Source organism: Rhinoderma darwinii, chromosome 4 (genome assembly GCF_050947455.1).
Source record: "Rhinoderma darwinii isolate aRhiDar2 chromosome 4, aRhiDar2.hap1, whole genome shotgun sequence".
NCBI lineage: Eukaryota > Metazoa > Chordata > Amphibia > Anura > Rhinodermatidae > Rhinoderma > Rhinoderma darwinii.
Window position 1 is genome coordinate 316,057,211 of NC_134690.1, and position 12,954 is coordinate 316,070,164.

Consider the following 12,954-nt stretch of genomic DNA (forward strand, 5'->3'; position numbering starts at 1 on the left):
GAAGTGCACGTCACTTCTTGGGACTTTTTTGGAGAAGTTTTTCATTGACTCTATAGAAAAACATCTCCAAAAACGGCCGTAAAAAAATAGCGAAAAACGCGAGTTGCTCAAAAACATCTGAAAATCAGGAGCTATTTTCCCTTGAAAACAGCTCCATATTTTCAGACGTGTTTGTGTGTGCACATACCCTAATACTGTGAACCGCCGCTACAAGGGTATCGAAAATTTACAGTACGAGCAGTGGAAAAAAGGGGAAGAAGCGGTCTTACGAGCGCTGCAGCATCTTCAAAACAGCTGATTGGAGGGGGTGCCGGGAGTCAAACCCAGAGCGATCACATATGGATCGCCTATCCTGAGTATAGGCCATAAATTTTATGGGACTGGAAAACCCCTTTAAGTGCTCATACTTTGTAATATATCTCTAAACGTCTACTCTTTGAGACCAAATTGTCGGTATGAGTACGAACTTTTATTCCTGTCAGCTATGTCACCTAATATTCATATGTCCTATGAAATAGCAATGCTGAAGAACCTTTTCTTAGAATGCTGCATTGTGCTATACCTCTGTTATATCTCCTGGATATGTATGAATAAGTTAATAACTGGGCATTACCATTAGTCTTTTCAATAGGGTGTTTCCTTACAGTCTGATACGGTCAGCAATGATTGTACAATATAACAGGGGCAGGGGGAACAGTAACACCTAGTTGTCAATTTATTCATACATTTTCAGTAGGAATAACAGAGGAACGGCACAATTTATTTAACAGTTATTTTACGGGGAATACAAGTATTTACTGAAACGGACATGTCAGATACACATATATGAAATACCTCCAACAAGTTATCCTGGCGGTGTTGATTGGCACTATATCAGTTGCATGGCAGAAACAGCTTAAAGAACTCTCAAACTCCCTTTAAAGAGGCTCTGTCATCAGATTTTGCAACCCCTATCTGCTATTGCAGCAGATCGGCGCTGCAATGTAGATCAGGCTGGATTCACACGAGCGTTGCGTTTTTGCGCGCGCAAACAACGCTGCGTTTTGCGCGCGCAAAAACCATTTGACAGCTGCGTGTGTCATCCGTGTCTGATGCGCGGCTGCGTGATTTTCGCGCAGCCGGCATCATAGAGATGAGGCTTGTCGACGCCCGTCACTGTCCAAGGTGCTGAAAGAGCTAAATCTTTCAGCACCCTCGACAGTGAATGTCGAACACAACAGCGAAAAACCTGTAAAAAAAAAGATAAAGTTCCTACTTACCGAGAACTTCCCGGCCTTGGTGACGCGCCTCTCTTGACATCGGGCCCCACCTCCCTGGATGACGCGGCAGTCCAAGTGACCGCTGCAGCCTGTGATTGGCTGCAGCCTGTGCTTGGCCTGTGATTGGCTGGAGCTGTCACTTGAACTGAAGTGTCATCTCGGGAGGTCGGACTGCAGGAAGGAGACAGGAGTAATCGGTAAGTTAGAACTTCGTTTTTTTTTACAGGTTCATGTATTTTTGGATCGCAAGTCACTGTCCATGTTGCTGAAACAGTTTAACTCTTTCAGCACCATGCACAGTGAATGTCTCCCGACGTCGGGGACCGGAATTTTTTTTGCCGGGTTCGGCCAAAACGAGTTTGGCCGAACCCGGTGAAGTTAGCTTCGGTTGTCGGGGTTCGCTAATCGCAAAGACACTCCGTTTGGATGTTCGGAAACAGAAAAGCACGTGGTGCTTTTCTGTTTACATTCATCCTTTTGACAGCTGTTGCGCAAACACGCAGTTCGCACGGAAGTGCTTCCGTGCGACATGCGTGGTTTTCACGCACCCATTGACTTCAATGGGTGCGTGATGCGTTGAAAACGCTGAATCAACTGACATGTCGTGAGTTTTTGGCAACGGAGCAACGCTGCGCAAAAACCGCTGCCAAGTCTGCACGGCCCCATTGACAAATATAGCTACGGGCAACGCACGTGAAAATCACGCGCGTTGCACGCGCGTATTTTACGTTCGTCTGAATAAAGCCTCACAGTAACGTTTTTATTTTTTAAAAACGAGCATTTTTGGCCAAGTTATGACCATTTTCGTATTTATGCAAATGAGGCTTGCAAAAGTACAACTGGGCGTGTTGAAAAGTAAAAGTACAACTGGGCGTGTATTATGTGCGTACATCGGGGCGTGTTTACTACTTTTACTAGCTGGGCGTTGTGTATAGAAGTATCATCCACTTCTCTTCACAACGCCCAGCTTCTGGCAGTGCAGACACAGCCGTGTTCTCCAGAGATCACGCTGTGTCGTCACTCACAGGTCCTGCATCGTGTCAGACGAGCGAGGACACATCGGCACCAGAGGCTACAGATGATTCTGCAGCAGCATCGGCGTTTGCAGGTAAATCGATGTAGCTACTTACCTGCAAATGCTGATGCTGCTGCAGAATCAACTGTAGCCTCTGGTGCCGACACGATGCAGGAACTGTGAGTGACGTCACAGATCTGCACTGCCAGAAGCTGGGCGTTCTGAAGAGAAGTGGATGATACTTCTCATCAGAACGCCCAGCTAGTAAAAGTAGTAAACACGCCCCGATGTACGCACATAATACACGCCCAGTTGTACTTTTACTTTTCAACACACCCAGTTGTACTTTTGCAAGCCTCATTTGCATAAATACGAAAATGGTCATAACTTGGCCAAAAATGCTCGTTTTTTAAAAATAAAAACGTTACTGTAATCTACATTGCAGCGCCGATCTGCTGCAATAGCAGATAGGGGTTGCAAAATCTGGTGACAGAGCCTCTTTAAGGGGGCTGTAGATTGGGTTCTCTAAGTGTCCACTAGTTCAACACATCATTATTGCCTGAAGAAAGATAGGGCAATGGTGTAAATGTAAAGAAAATGTGTTTGCCCTCTGCTCGTTCCCACACCACAGATGAAATAAAACAAAAAAAACTAAAAGCCCCACTCCAACTCTGGGAACGTAGTCGTCTTAATCCCAGAAAGAAGTCCTGGCTGTGCTACACGCTACCAGACAAGAATCATTCCAACCAAATTTGCAAAACAAGATGTTTCTATGCGGCTTTCAAAGTGTTCCTTGGCAGAGCTTTTTTGCAATTCAAAGTTTTGATGGTATGCAGAAGTGACCACACTGGATCTACACAAGAAGGTGCAGATTCTGTATAGTTATCCCTGCCTGTCTCAATTAGCATTCATTTTGAAGTATAAAGAATTTGCAAATTAATATTAGCAATGGAATTTTCCTTTAATAATCAAAGCTACATGACCCTTTATAAAAGGAATTGTAAACTAATAATATCCAATATGAGTTTTCATTGTACAATCTGTCATTCTTTTCCTTACAGGATGCCTTTTATCACTATGCTGCGTCTCTATTGTACCTCAGTGCATCAGTGTTACAGGCCTTCACAACAGTGTTTGTAGAAAATTCCCCTTTAAAGATTTATCAAGAAAACGTTGCTGCAGTGGTAACTATGACTTTTTTGTATTGTTAAAGGGAATGGATTACTTATATTTTGTTTCCTAATAAATACCAAAGAGTGAAACATAATATTTTTTTCTAATCTGTTTTTTATTTTTTGATTGTAGATTTATTTAATTCTATTTTCTGTACATTAATAGTGGAGCAGCCATCTTGCCTGAGCTGCTTTTAACATAATTTAGGCCTTATTCAGATGAACGGCTGTCACACGGACGTATGTATTTCAATGGGGCCATTCACACGGTCGTTCTTTCAACAGACTGTGTGAAGGGTCCGTTGAACAATAGAACATGTCCACTTTTGTTTCGTTTTCACGGATCCCTCCATAGACACAAATCTATGGTGATCGATGAAAACGGGACCCGCACGGGGGCACCTCGGACATGAAAAGCTGAAATTTTTCAAGCCCGAGTTTCCCCACATTCATCTGAATAAGGCCTTATGGATATGCTTTACAGAAGCCTCCTGGACCATAGAAAACTTGGTACAGGAGATGTTCATTGATTTCTATAGGAGAGCTTTCTAGGCATGCTCTGTGACCTGTGCAGAGGTCGTAATGCAGGGAGGGGGAGGAGGGGAGCTTTGTCCATCACCTATTTTCAATAGTAGATCCCATGTTATCTATACAGAGGTGTTACCTTTCATTGTAATCCTGCCTATGATCATAATGAGATGACTGCTGAGAAGTGACCTCTGAGAAGTGATTATTTTTTAATATAGATAATGACATAAAAAATGTAAAAAAAAAATCACCTAAAAAAATGAGTTTAATATAAAAACTTGATCTAAACAATAGGTCATTTTCCGATGACACATTTCCTTAAAATAGAGGTCTTGCATATACAGTTAACAACAGGGTCGGATCATGGGTATCATCTCTGTAGATAATGTCCCCTTTAGCTATTGCCCCCAAAGCTGCCCAGAAAAAAACAAAACATTCTCACCTGTCCCCGTTCCAACGCCTTCCTCCAGCGACGCAGGAGTGGTCAGAGACCAGACGGCGTCATCCAGCGTAACAGTGCAATCTTGGTGATGACATCATCGTGCCGACTGTGTTATTAGTAAAGCGCCGAATGGGAGGAAGGGAACGGATAGTTCCCTGTTTCGCCAGCGCTAAATTAAGCAATAGTATCTACATCCTAAGGACACAAATACAATTGGGTGAGAGGTCCCGCTTCACTTCGGTTCTCTGAACTGGCTGTAATTTTAACATTTATAATCCGCCCCTGCTCTTGCTACCCTGCGATCGTGTTTCCCGTGGGGACTGCTGCAATGTCTAAAACACATAGGAGATGAGGTCCTGGATTAGGGACATTCTGCTGTGTGCAGTGGCGTAGCTATAGGGGTCGCAGCGGTCGCAGTTGCGACCGGGCCCCTAAGCCTGGGGGGCCCACGGGCCCCCGTTGCCATACAGCATGTTTTTTAACTAAATCTTCTGTGCCGTGAAGCCGGCACTTCCTGGTTACGGTCACATGGTACACTTAGTGTACCATGTGACCGTGTTGTCACGTGACACGGCTTCCAGACAGAGCAGAAGAGTCGGTGCGGAGGACTCCAGGTAAGCTGCAGTGTGATGTAATGTATTGTGTTGTAACGTTATGTATTGTAATGTAATGTGTTGTGATGCCTTGTAATGTATTGTGTTGTTTACGATGGAGAGGGGGGGGGGGCGTTAAATCACAGCCCCGCCTCCTCCACCGCAAACTGCACAATACAGTATAGTACACATGAGTGTATGAGAGCGGGGCTGCGGCTGTGTAATACAGTCACTGTCCCGCTCCTGAGTCCTGACATGTGCGCGCCGTCAGGATGATGTGATGCGGCCGGCGCTGCACTAATGAGCGTCGGCACTGAAGACAGAACATGGTGGGCACGCTACAAAACACCCCTATGTTCTGTCTTCAGTGCCTGAACCGCAGCTCATTAGTGCAGCGCCAGCCGCATCTCCTCATGCTGACCGTGCGCGCACTTATATCAGGAGCGGGGCAATGGCTGTATTACACAGCCGCAGCCCTGCTCTATAACGGCGGAGATCAGAGAAACCGCTCATCTCCGCCGCTATTCTCCTGAATGATGCGATCAAAGCTGACTGCAGCATTCAGGGGAAAATGAGAAGGGGGATGCCCCTGGATCGCGTCACAAGGAATTCCTGTGACGCGATTAAGGGACATACCATATATGGGCAGACAGCCCAGGGTCTATTGAAGGACCCCAGGGCTGTCCTACCATATTTCCTGTTGTTAGGGCATACTGAGGTATGTCCTAACAACTGCCTGTGTACTATACATACACAGGCTAATGTACTGGTATATAGCTATAGGCCAGTACATTGAAGTTTAAAAATAAAGTCAAAACAAAGTAATGTTAAATAAAAAAAATACACATACACCTTTTTTATAATAAACATTAAAATAAGTCTCAATACATAAAACATACACATAATCGGTATTGGCACGGCCGTAATAACCTGCACAACTATTTTTTTGCATCATTTATGATGTGTACTCTGTAAAAAAATAAAATAAAAATTGCTTTCTATCACTTAGGCTCCATTCACACGACCGTGCCCGCAATCACGGCCCGCGATTGCGGGCACGGCCGGCCGCCGACTGCCACCCGCATTTTCGGGCCGTGCTCCCATACAAAGTATGGGAGAACGGCCCGCAAAATGCAAAAGGACGGACATGTTCCATCATTTTCAGAACATTTCTACGGCTCGGACACTCATCCGTAGTGCTATGGAAATGTGTCCGCGCTCAATGAAAGTGAATGGAGGTTATTTACGGTCGTGTGCATGGGGCCTAATTGTGGGGCCCGAGGTGTGATGATGAATTTAACCTCCATGTGCCTCACATTAATAGTAATTAACCCCATCATGTACCTTACATATTAACTCATTATGACTGAGAAACATGATGGGGTTAATTACTATTAATGTGAGGCACATTCAAAATTCATCATCACACCTCGTGCCTCACATCAGAAAATGGAAGAACTTTTTTTTTATTTTTATTACTGTTGGCAAAGTAAACGAAGTATCGGTATCGAAGTCCAAATTTTGGTATCGTGACATCCCTACACTGTGGGTCGCGTCCCCCTGGGGGTTCGTGAGTCACTCGCCGAGGTCCCGGTTCCAATCAATGCTGGAGCAAGGAGCTGACATCTCCTTGATCCAGCATTCCCTGTGCCGTGAGCGGCTCGACGCAGGCAGGCGGGATGTAGCGACATCATCGAGCCTGCCTGCGCTGAGTCACCGATAGTACACACCGGAGGAGGCGAAGGAACGGGGATAGGTAAGTAATTATACACATATAGGGGCATTATACTGTATGGGGGGGCTGATATGGGGAGCATTATACGGTATGAGGCTATTTTGAGGGGCAGTATACGTTATGGGGCATTATACTGTGTGGGGGCAGCTATGGGAGCATTAACTGTGTGGGGGCATTATACTATGGGGGCTGTTGGGCAAGGCGTCTGGGCATAGGAGCGCGCAGGGGTCTGATGATGATGGTGGTGCTGGGGAGGGGTAGGGGGGCCCAAGCTGAATTCTTGCACCCGGGCCCATGAGCCTTTAGCTACGCCCCTGGCTGTGTGAACTACTGTTTGGAACAATTCAGGGGCATTTCCACCACTAGCTCTAGTTTTTAGGATTAATGGCGGATTTGGCATTGAGGAATATTGTCCTGTATGGTTTTTTTTTGATAAAAGGGTAAATCTACCGAAAATACTGTTTTAACTTTTTTTTATGTTAAATCTCTGGGTTATTAAAGCAGGATTTCAAAAGCACTGGAGTGCTGCCTATTCTTTGAAATCCTAAATTACTTGGACTATTGGTCATGGTCTGGAGGCTTGCACATACAAATCTTTCAAAAGGCAATTTTCTTTACTTGCTGGTGCTGCTCTTTTCTGTATTTTCTGGGTTATTAAAGCAGCTATTTTGAATCTCAGGGGTACATAAGATTCAAACATTTTTTACCACAGCAACAGCCAATTCACATCCAGTGGTGACAACCACATTTGTTTCTTGATATTATGAGAGGATGTAACAACCTTGTTTCTATTTTGATTTAACGGAATAATAATAAAAACTTGTTCAACATTCTCAGCAATACCAATATAATGTATGTGTATTTAGTGTATATATTTCCATTCAAAAATTTACAGCTATTGCTTGTTTCTTAAACATATGGAGAAAAAATATTTTATTACATTAAATAACAAATAATGATAATCAACCTAATCAGCTGGATTTATTGTCACTTCCTACATCCTGAACCTGTTTTTGTGCCTTAGAACAATTATGTAGATTACAAATATACGATAAAACGCGATATGTTAATGTACAAAGAATACCTTGTGCAACACCTAGTCACAAGATATTTTCAAAGGTAACTTTCCTTTTACTAGCACTTCTGCAATAATAACAGAATCATTGTAAGGGAACCTTAATGACAAAGTCACCAGGCTCAGGGGTGTAGCTGGGAGGGGCGGTGACAGGGCATGTGCCCTGCTTGAAAGAAAACTAGCTACAACTCTCCCCAGGACTTCCCTATATAGACTGGCAGCCAGGGTCTTCATTTTACCTTGTTGTTGAAGGGGTAATCTCAGGGGCGGATTAAGGGCACCATGGGCCCGGGCACTTTTTCAATTCTGGGCCCCCCCTTCCGCGAACTCCGAAGACAGAACCTTGACAACGCTGTACCGTATATATTTGCAGATTTCTGTTTAGGCAAATACAGATCTGGCATGGTTTTAAATTAGCTGTAAAAGCAGAATGAGCCATATAGAAGAGAAAAAGAAGAATACTAAAGTGGTCAGGAGCTTTATAACTTTTTTATTTTTACGTCAATGGAGTGGTGTGTGAAGGATTATTTTTTTGCGGAGGAGTTGTAGTTTTTATTCGCACCATGTAAAGTACCATATAATGGGTGAATTGGAAAAAACTGAGATTCCTCCATGGTTTTTTGGGGTTTCGTTTTTACTGTATATATTTACCTCTTAAGGTAAAAGGAGATTTAACATATACTTTTACCTTAAGAGAAGGCAAAAATATATACAGACCCAAAATCAAGCTCAGTACAAATATACAGACCCAGAACCAAGCTTAGTACAAATATACAGGCCCATAACCAAGCTCAGTACATATATGCAACACCAGAACAAAGCTAAGTACATATATACAACACCAGAACCAAGCTCCGTACATATATACAACACCAGAACCAAGCTCAGTACAAATATACAGCCCCACAACTAAGCTCAGCACATATATATATAACTCTAGAACCAAACTCAGTATATATATACATATATATACAGCACCAGAACAAATACAGTTCAGTACAGAGATAATTTGCAAATTGAGTTTAATCCCTGCTGTATAAATTTGTATGACATAAAATGACAGCTCCCAGTATAGCCTGAACAATGGTTAGGATATGCTGGGAGTTGCTGTTTAACAAAAAAGAATGCTACCATCCGTCATCTCGCTGTAGATCATACAGTGACTACAGTACTGATCACAAAACGAAAAGATTCCACAGCACTGGACTGCAGGTGGGTGCACGCCTCAAATAGACCTGGTCCACGGTCCTGGATATCAAGCAGACAAAAAATGGACAGAGGCAGCACTTCCAAAAAGAGCAAGAGCTATTTATTCACCCATGCGACGTTTCAGTCCAACTGGACTTTTTTCAAGCATGACTGAAACGTCGCATGGGTGAATACAGTACTGATCAGTCACAGGGAGAATAAACATTTACATTGAGTGACTCACAGGTGACGTCTCAGATTCTTTTTCGTTCTTTTTCTCTTTTCTTCTCCATCCGGTCCAGGCCTCTATGATGACTTCTCCCGGGCACGGCCCATTTCTGCAGTTCACAGCTCAGATGTCTTCAGCTCCTCACTTTTCCAATATTTCCGCACCTGTAAACGAAGATAAAATTCTCATGATGCTATACTCTATGCTTCTAAATATAATAGTATCATAAAATGAAAATAATTGTACTATACACTGTGCCCTGAATATAATAGTACTGTACACTGTGCTTCTGAATGTAATAGCACTATACGCTGTACTCCTGAATATAATAGTACTATACACTGTGCTCCTGAATATAATAGTATTATACACTGTGCCCCTGAATATAATAGTACTATACACTGTGCTCCTGAATATAATAGTACTATACACTGTGCTCCTGAATATAATAGTACTATACACTGCGCCCCTGAATATAATAGTACTATACACTGTACTCCTGAATATAATAGTATTCTACACTGCGCTCCTGAATATAATAGTATTATACACTGCGCTCCTGAATATAATTGTATTATACACTGCGCTCCTGAATATAATAGTATTATACACTGCGCTCCTGAATGTAATAGTACCATACACTGTGCCCCTGAATATAATAGTACTTTACACTGTGCCCTAAACATAATAGTACTATACACTGTGGCCCTGAATATAATAGTACTATACACTGCACTCCTGAAAATAATAGTATTATACACTGCGGCCCTGAATATAATAGTACTATACACTGTGCTCCTGAATATAATAGTACAATACACTGCGCTCCTGAATATAATAGTACTATAGACTGCACTCCTGAATATAATAGTATCATACACTGTGCCCAGGAATTAACACTGTAAAGTAAAAAAACACACACTAACAATGCCCCCTGTACATAGCACCAGTCACAATGCCCCCTGTAGATAGTGCCAGTTACAATGCCCTCTGTAGATAATTTCCTCTGTAGATAGGGCCAGTTACAATGCCCTCTGTAGATAATGCCCCTTGTAGATGGGGCCAGTCACAATGTCCCCTGTAGATAGTGCCAGTTACAATGCCCTCTGTAGATAATGTCCCCTATAGATAGTGCCAGTTACAATGCCCTCTGTAGATAATGTCACCTGTAGATAGTGCCAGTTACAATGCCCCTTGTAGATAGCGCCAGTCACAATGCCCCCTGTAGATAATGTCCCTTGTAGATAGCGCCAGTTACAGTGCCCACTGTAGATAATGTCCCCTGTAGATAGCGCCAGTTACAATGCCCACTGTAGATAATGTCCCCTGTAGATAGGCCAGTAACAATGCCCACTGTAGATAACGCCCCCCGCATCTTCCTCCAGCGCCGCAGGAGTGGTCAGAGACGAGACGGCGTCATCCATCATAACGGCGCAGTCGGCATGATTACATCATCGCGCCGACTGTGTAATTAGTAAAGCACCGAATGGGAGGGAGGGAACGGATAGTTCCCTTTCTCGCCAGCGCTCATGTAAGCAATTGTATCCGCATCCTAAGGATGCGGATACAATTGGGTGAGATGTACCGCTTCACTCCGGTTCTCTGAACCGGAGGTAATTTTAACAGCCAGTACGGGAGAACTGGGGCGAACTGGGCCCCTTCCAGACTCGGGGCCCGGGCACTTGCCAAGATTGCCCTTATTATAATCTGCCCCTGGGACGGGGGTTCAGTGGCACTAAGTACAAGGGGGGGTTGTGTGGCACTAAGTAGAAGGGGGGAGAGGGGTTGTGTGGTACTAAGTACAAGGGGGGAGAGGGGTTGTGTTGTACTAAGTACAAGGGGGGTTGTGGGGCACTAAGTACAAGGGGGAGGGAGGTTGTGTGGCACTAAGTACAAGGGGGGAGGGGGGTTGTGTGGCAATATCTACAAGGGGGGCTGTGTGTGGCGCTATCTACAGGCGGCTGTGTGGTGTTATATACAATAGAGGGGCTGTATGTGGCGCTATCTACAAGAGGGCTGTGTGTGGCACTATCTACAAGGGGTCTGCGTGTGGCACGATCATCAAGGGGCAGTGTGTGGCACTATCTACAAGGTAGCTGTGTGTGCCGCTATCTACAAGGGGGCTGTGTGTGGCACTATCTACAAGGGGCTGTGTGTGGCCTCAAATGACACCTCATTGATTGGTAGAGAAAGCAAACATGTAGAGGGGGAAAGAGATGTCGGGAAAGAAGTTTGTGGCGCTATCTACAGGGGGCTGTGTGGGGCGCTATCTACACGGGGGCTGTGTGTGGAGCTATCTACAGGGGATGTGTGTGGAGATATCTACAGGGGGCTGTGTGGCGTTATACAAGAGAGGGTCTGTGTGTGGCGCTATCTACAAGAGGCTGTGTGTGGTGCTATCTACAAGGGGGCTGTGTGTGGCACTATCTACATGGGGGCTGTGTGTGGTGCTATCTACAAGGGGCTGTGTGTGGCACTATCTACAAGGGGGCTGTGTGTGGCACTATCTACATGGGGGCTGTGTGTGGCACTATCTACAAGGGGCTGTGTGTGGCGCTATCTACAAGGGGGCTGTATGTGGCCTCTTTTAATATATAGCTTGTAAAATGTAGAAATGGGTTTATGCTCATGTTACATAAAAAAATGGTGAAAAAAAAATACACCTCATTGATTGGTAGAGAAAGCAAACATGTTGAGGGGGAAGAATGTTGGGAAGATGTTGGGAAAGAAGTTGGGGGGGGGGGCGCCTATCTGAATATTTGCCCCGGGTGCTGGGGAACCCAGCTACGCCTCTGCCATAGGCATTAATAAGGAGTTGGTCCCCCCTTTCCAGCTAAAATAGCTTTCACCCTTCCGGAAAGTCTTTCTACAAGATTTTGGAGTGTGTCTGTGAGAATTTTTGCCCATTCATCCAGAAGAACATTTGTGAAGCCAGACACTGATGTTGGAGGAGAGGGCCTGGCTCACAATCTACATTCTAGTTCATCCCAAAAGTGTTCTATGGGGTTGAGGTCATGGCTCTGTGCGAGCCAGTCAAATTCTTCCTCACCAAACTCACCCAACCATGACTTTATGGACCTGCACTGGGGCACAGTCATTCTGGAAGAAAAAATGGCCTTCCTTAAACTATTCCCACAAAATTGGGAGCACACAATTGTCCAAAATGTCTTGATATGCTGAAGCATTAAGAGTTTCCTTCACTGAAAGTAAGGTTAACCCCTTCCCGCTCCTTGACGTACTATTACGTCATGGCAGCTCTATCGTTCGCGCTCCATGCCGTAATAGTACGTCTTGCAGTTAGAACAGCGGTGCGCGCGCCCGGCGCGTTCATGCGCTGTGATAGCTGCTGTTTCTGACAGCAGGCTATCACGGCATAATGGGCCGGGACCATTTACTATGGTCCCGCCTCGCCGATCGCCGCTATTGGCTAGTCAGTGAGTAACTAGCCAATAGCAGCGATCGGTCTCATTCAGCACAGCAGTGCTCGAGCCCGGCGTTCCTGAGCTGTGAAAGCTGCTGTTTCTGACAGCATGCTATCACAGCATAATGTGCCGGGACCATTTACTATGGTCCCGCCTCGCCGATCGCCGCTATTGGCTAGTCAGTGAGTAACTAGCCAATATCGGCGATTGGTCTCATTGAGCACAGCGGTGCGCGCGCTCGGCGCGTTCATGAGCTGTGATAGCTGCTGTTTCTGACAGCAGGCTATCACAGCATA

The 12,954-nt window shown here is 44.8% G+C and overlaps 1 protein-coding gene across 1 annotated transcript in view; it reads left to right on the forward strand.

The window, feature by feature from the left end:
* MAL (mal, T cell differentiation protein (MAL blood group)) overlaps positions 1-12,954 on the forward strand; it is a 60,704-nt gene that overhangs the window by 31,712 nt on the left and 16,038 nt on the right. Inside the window, exon 3 of the mRNA XM_075864415.1 lies at positions 3,336-3,458. Coding sequence (XP_075720530.1) covers positions 3,336-3,458 — 123 coding nt within the window. The remainder of the gene's footprint in view (positions 1-3,335; positions 3,459-12,954) is intronic.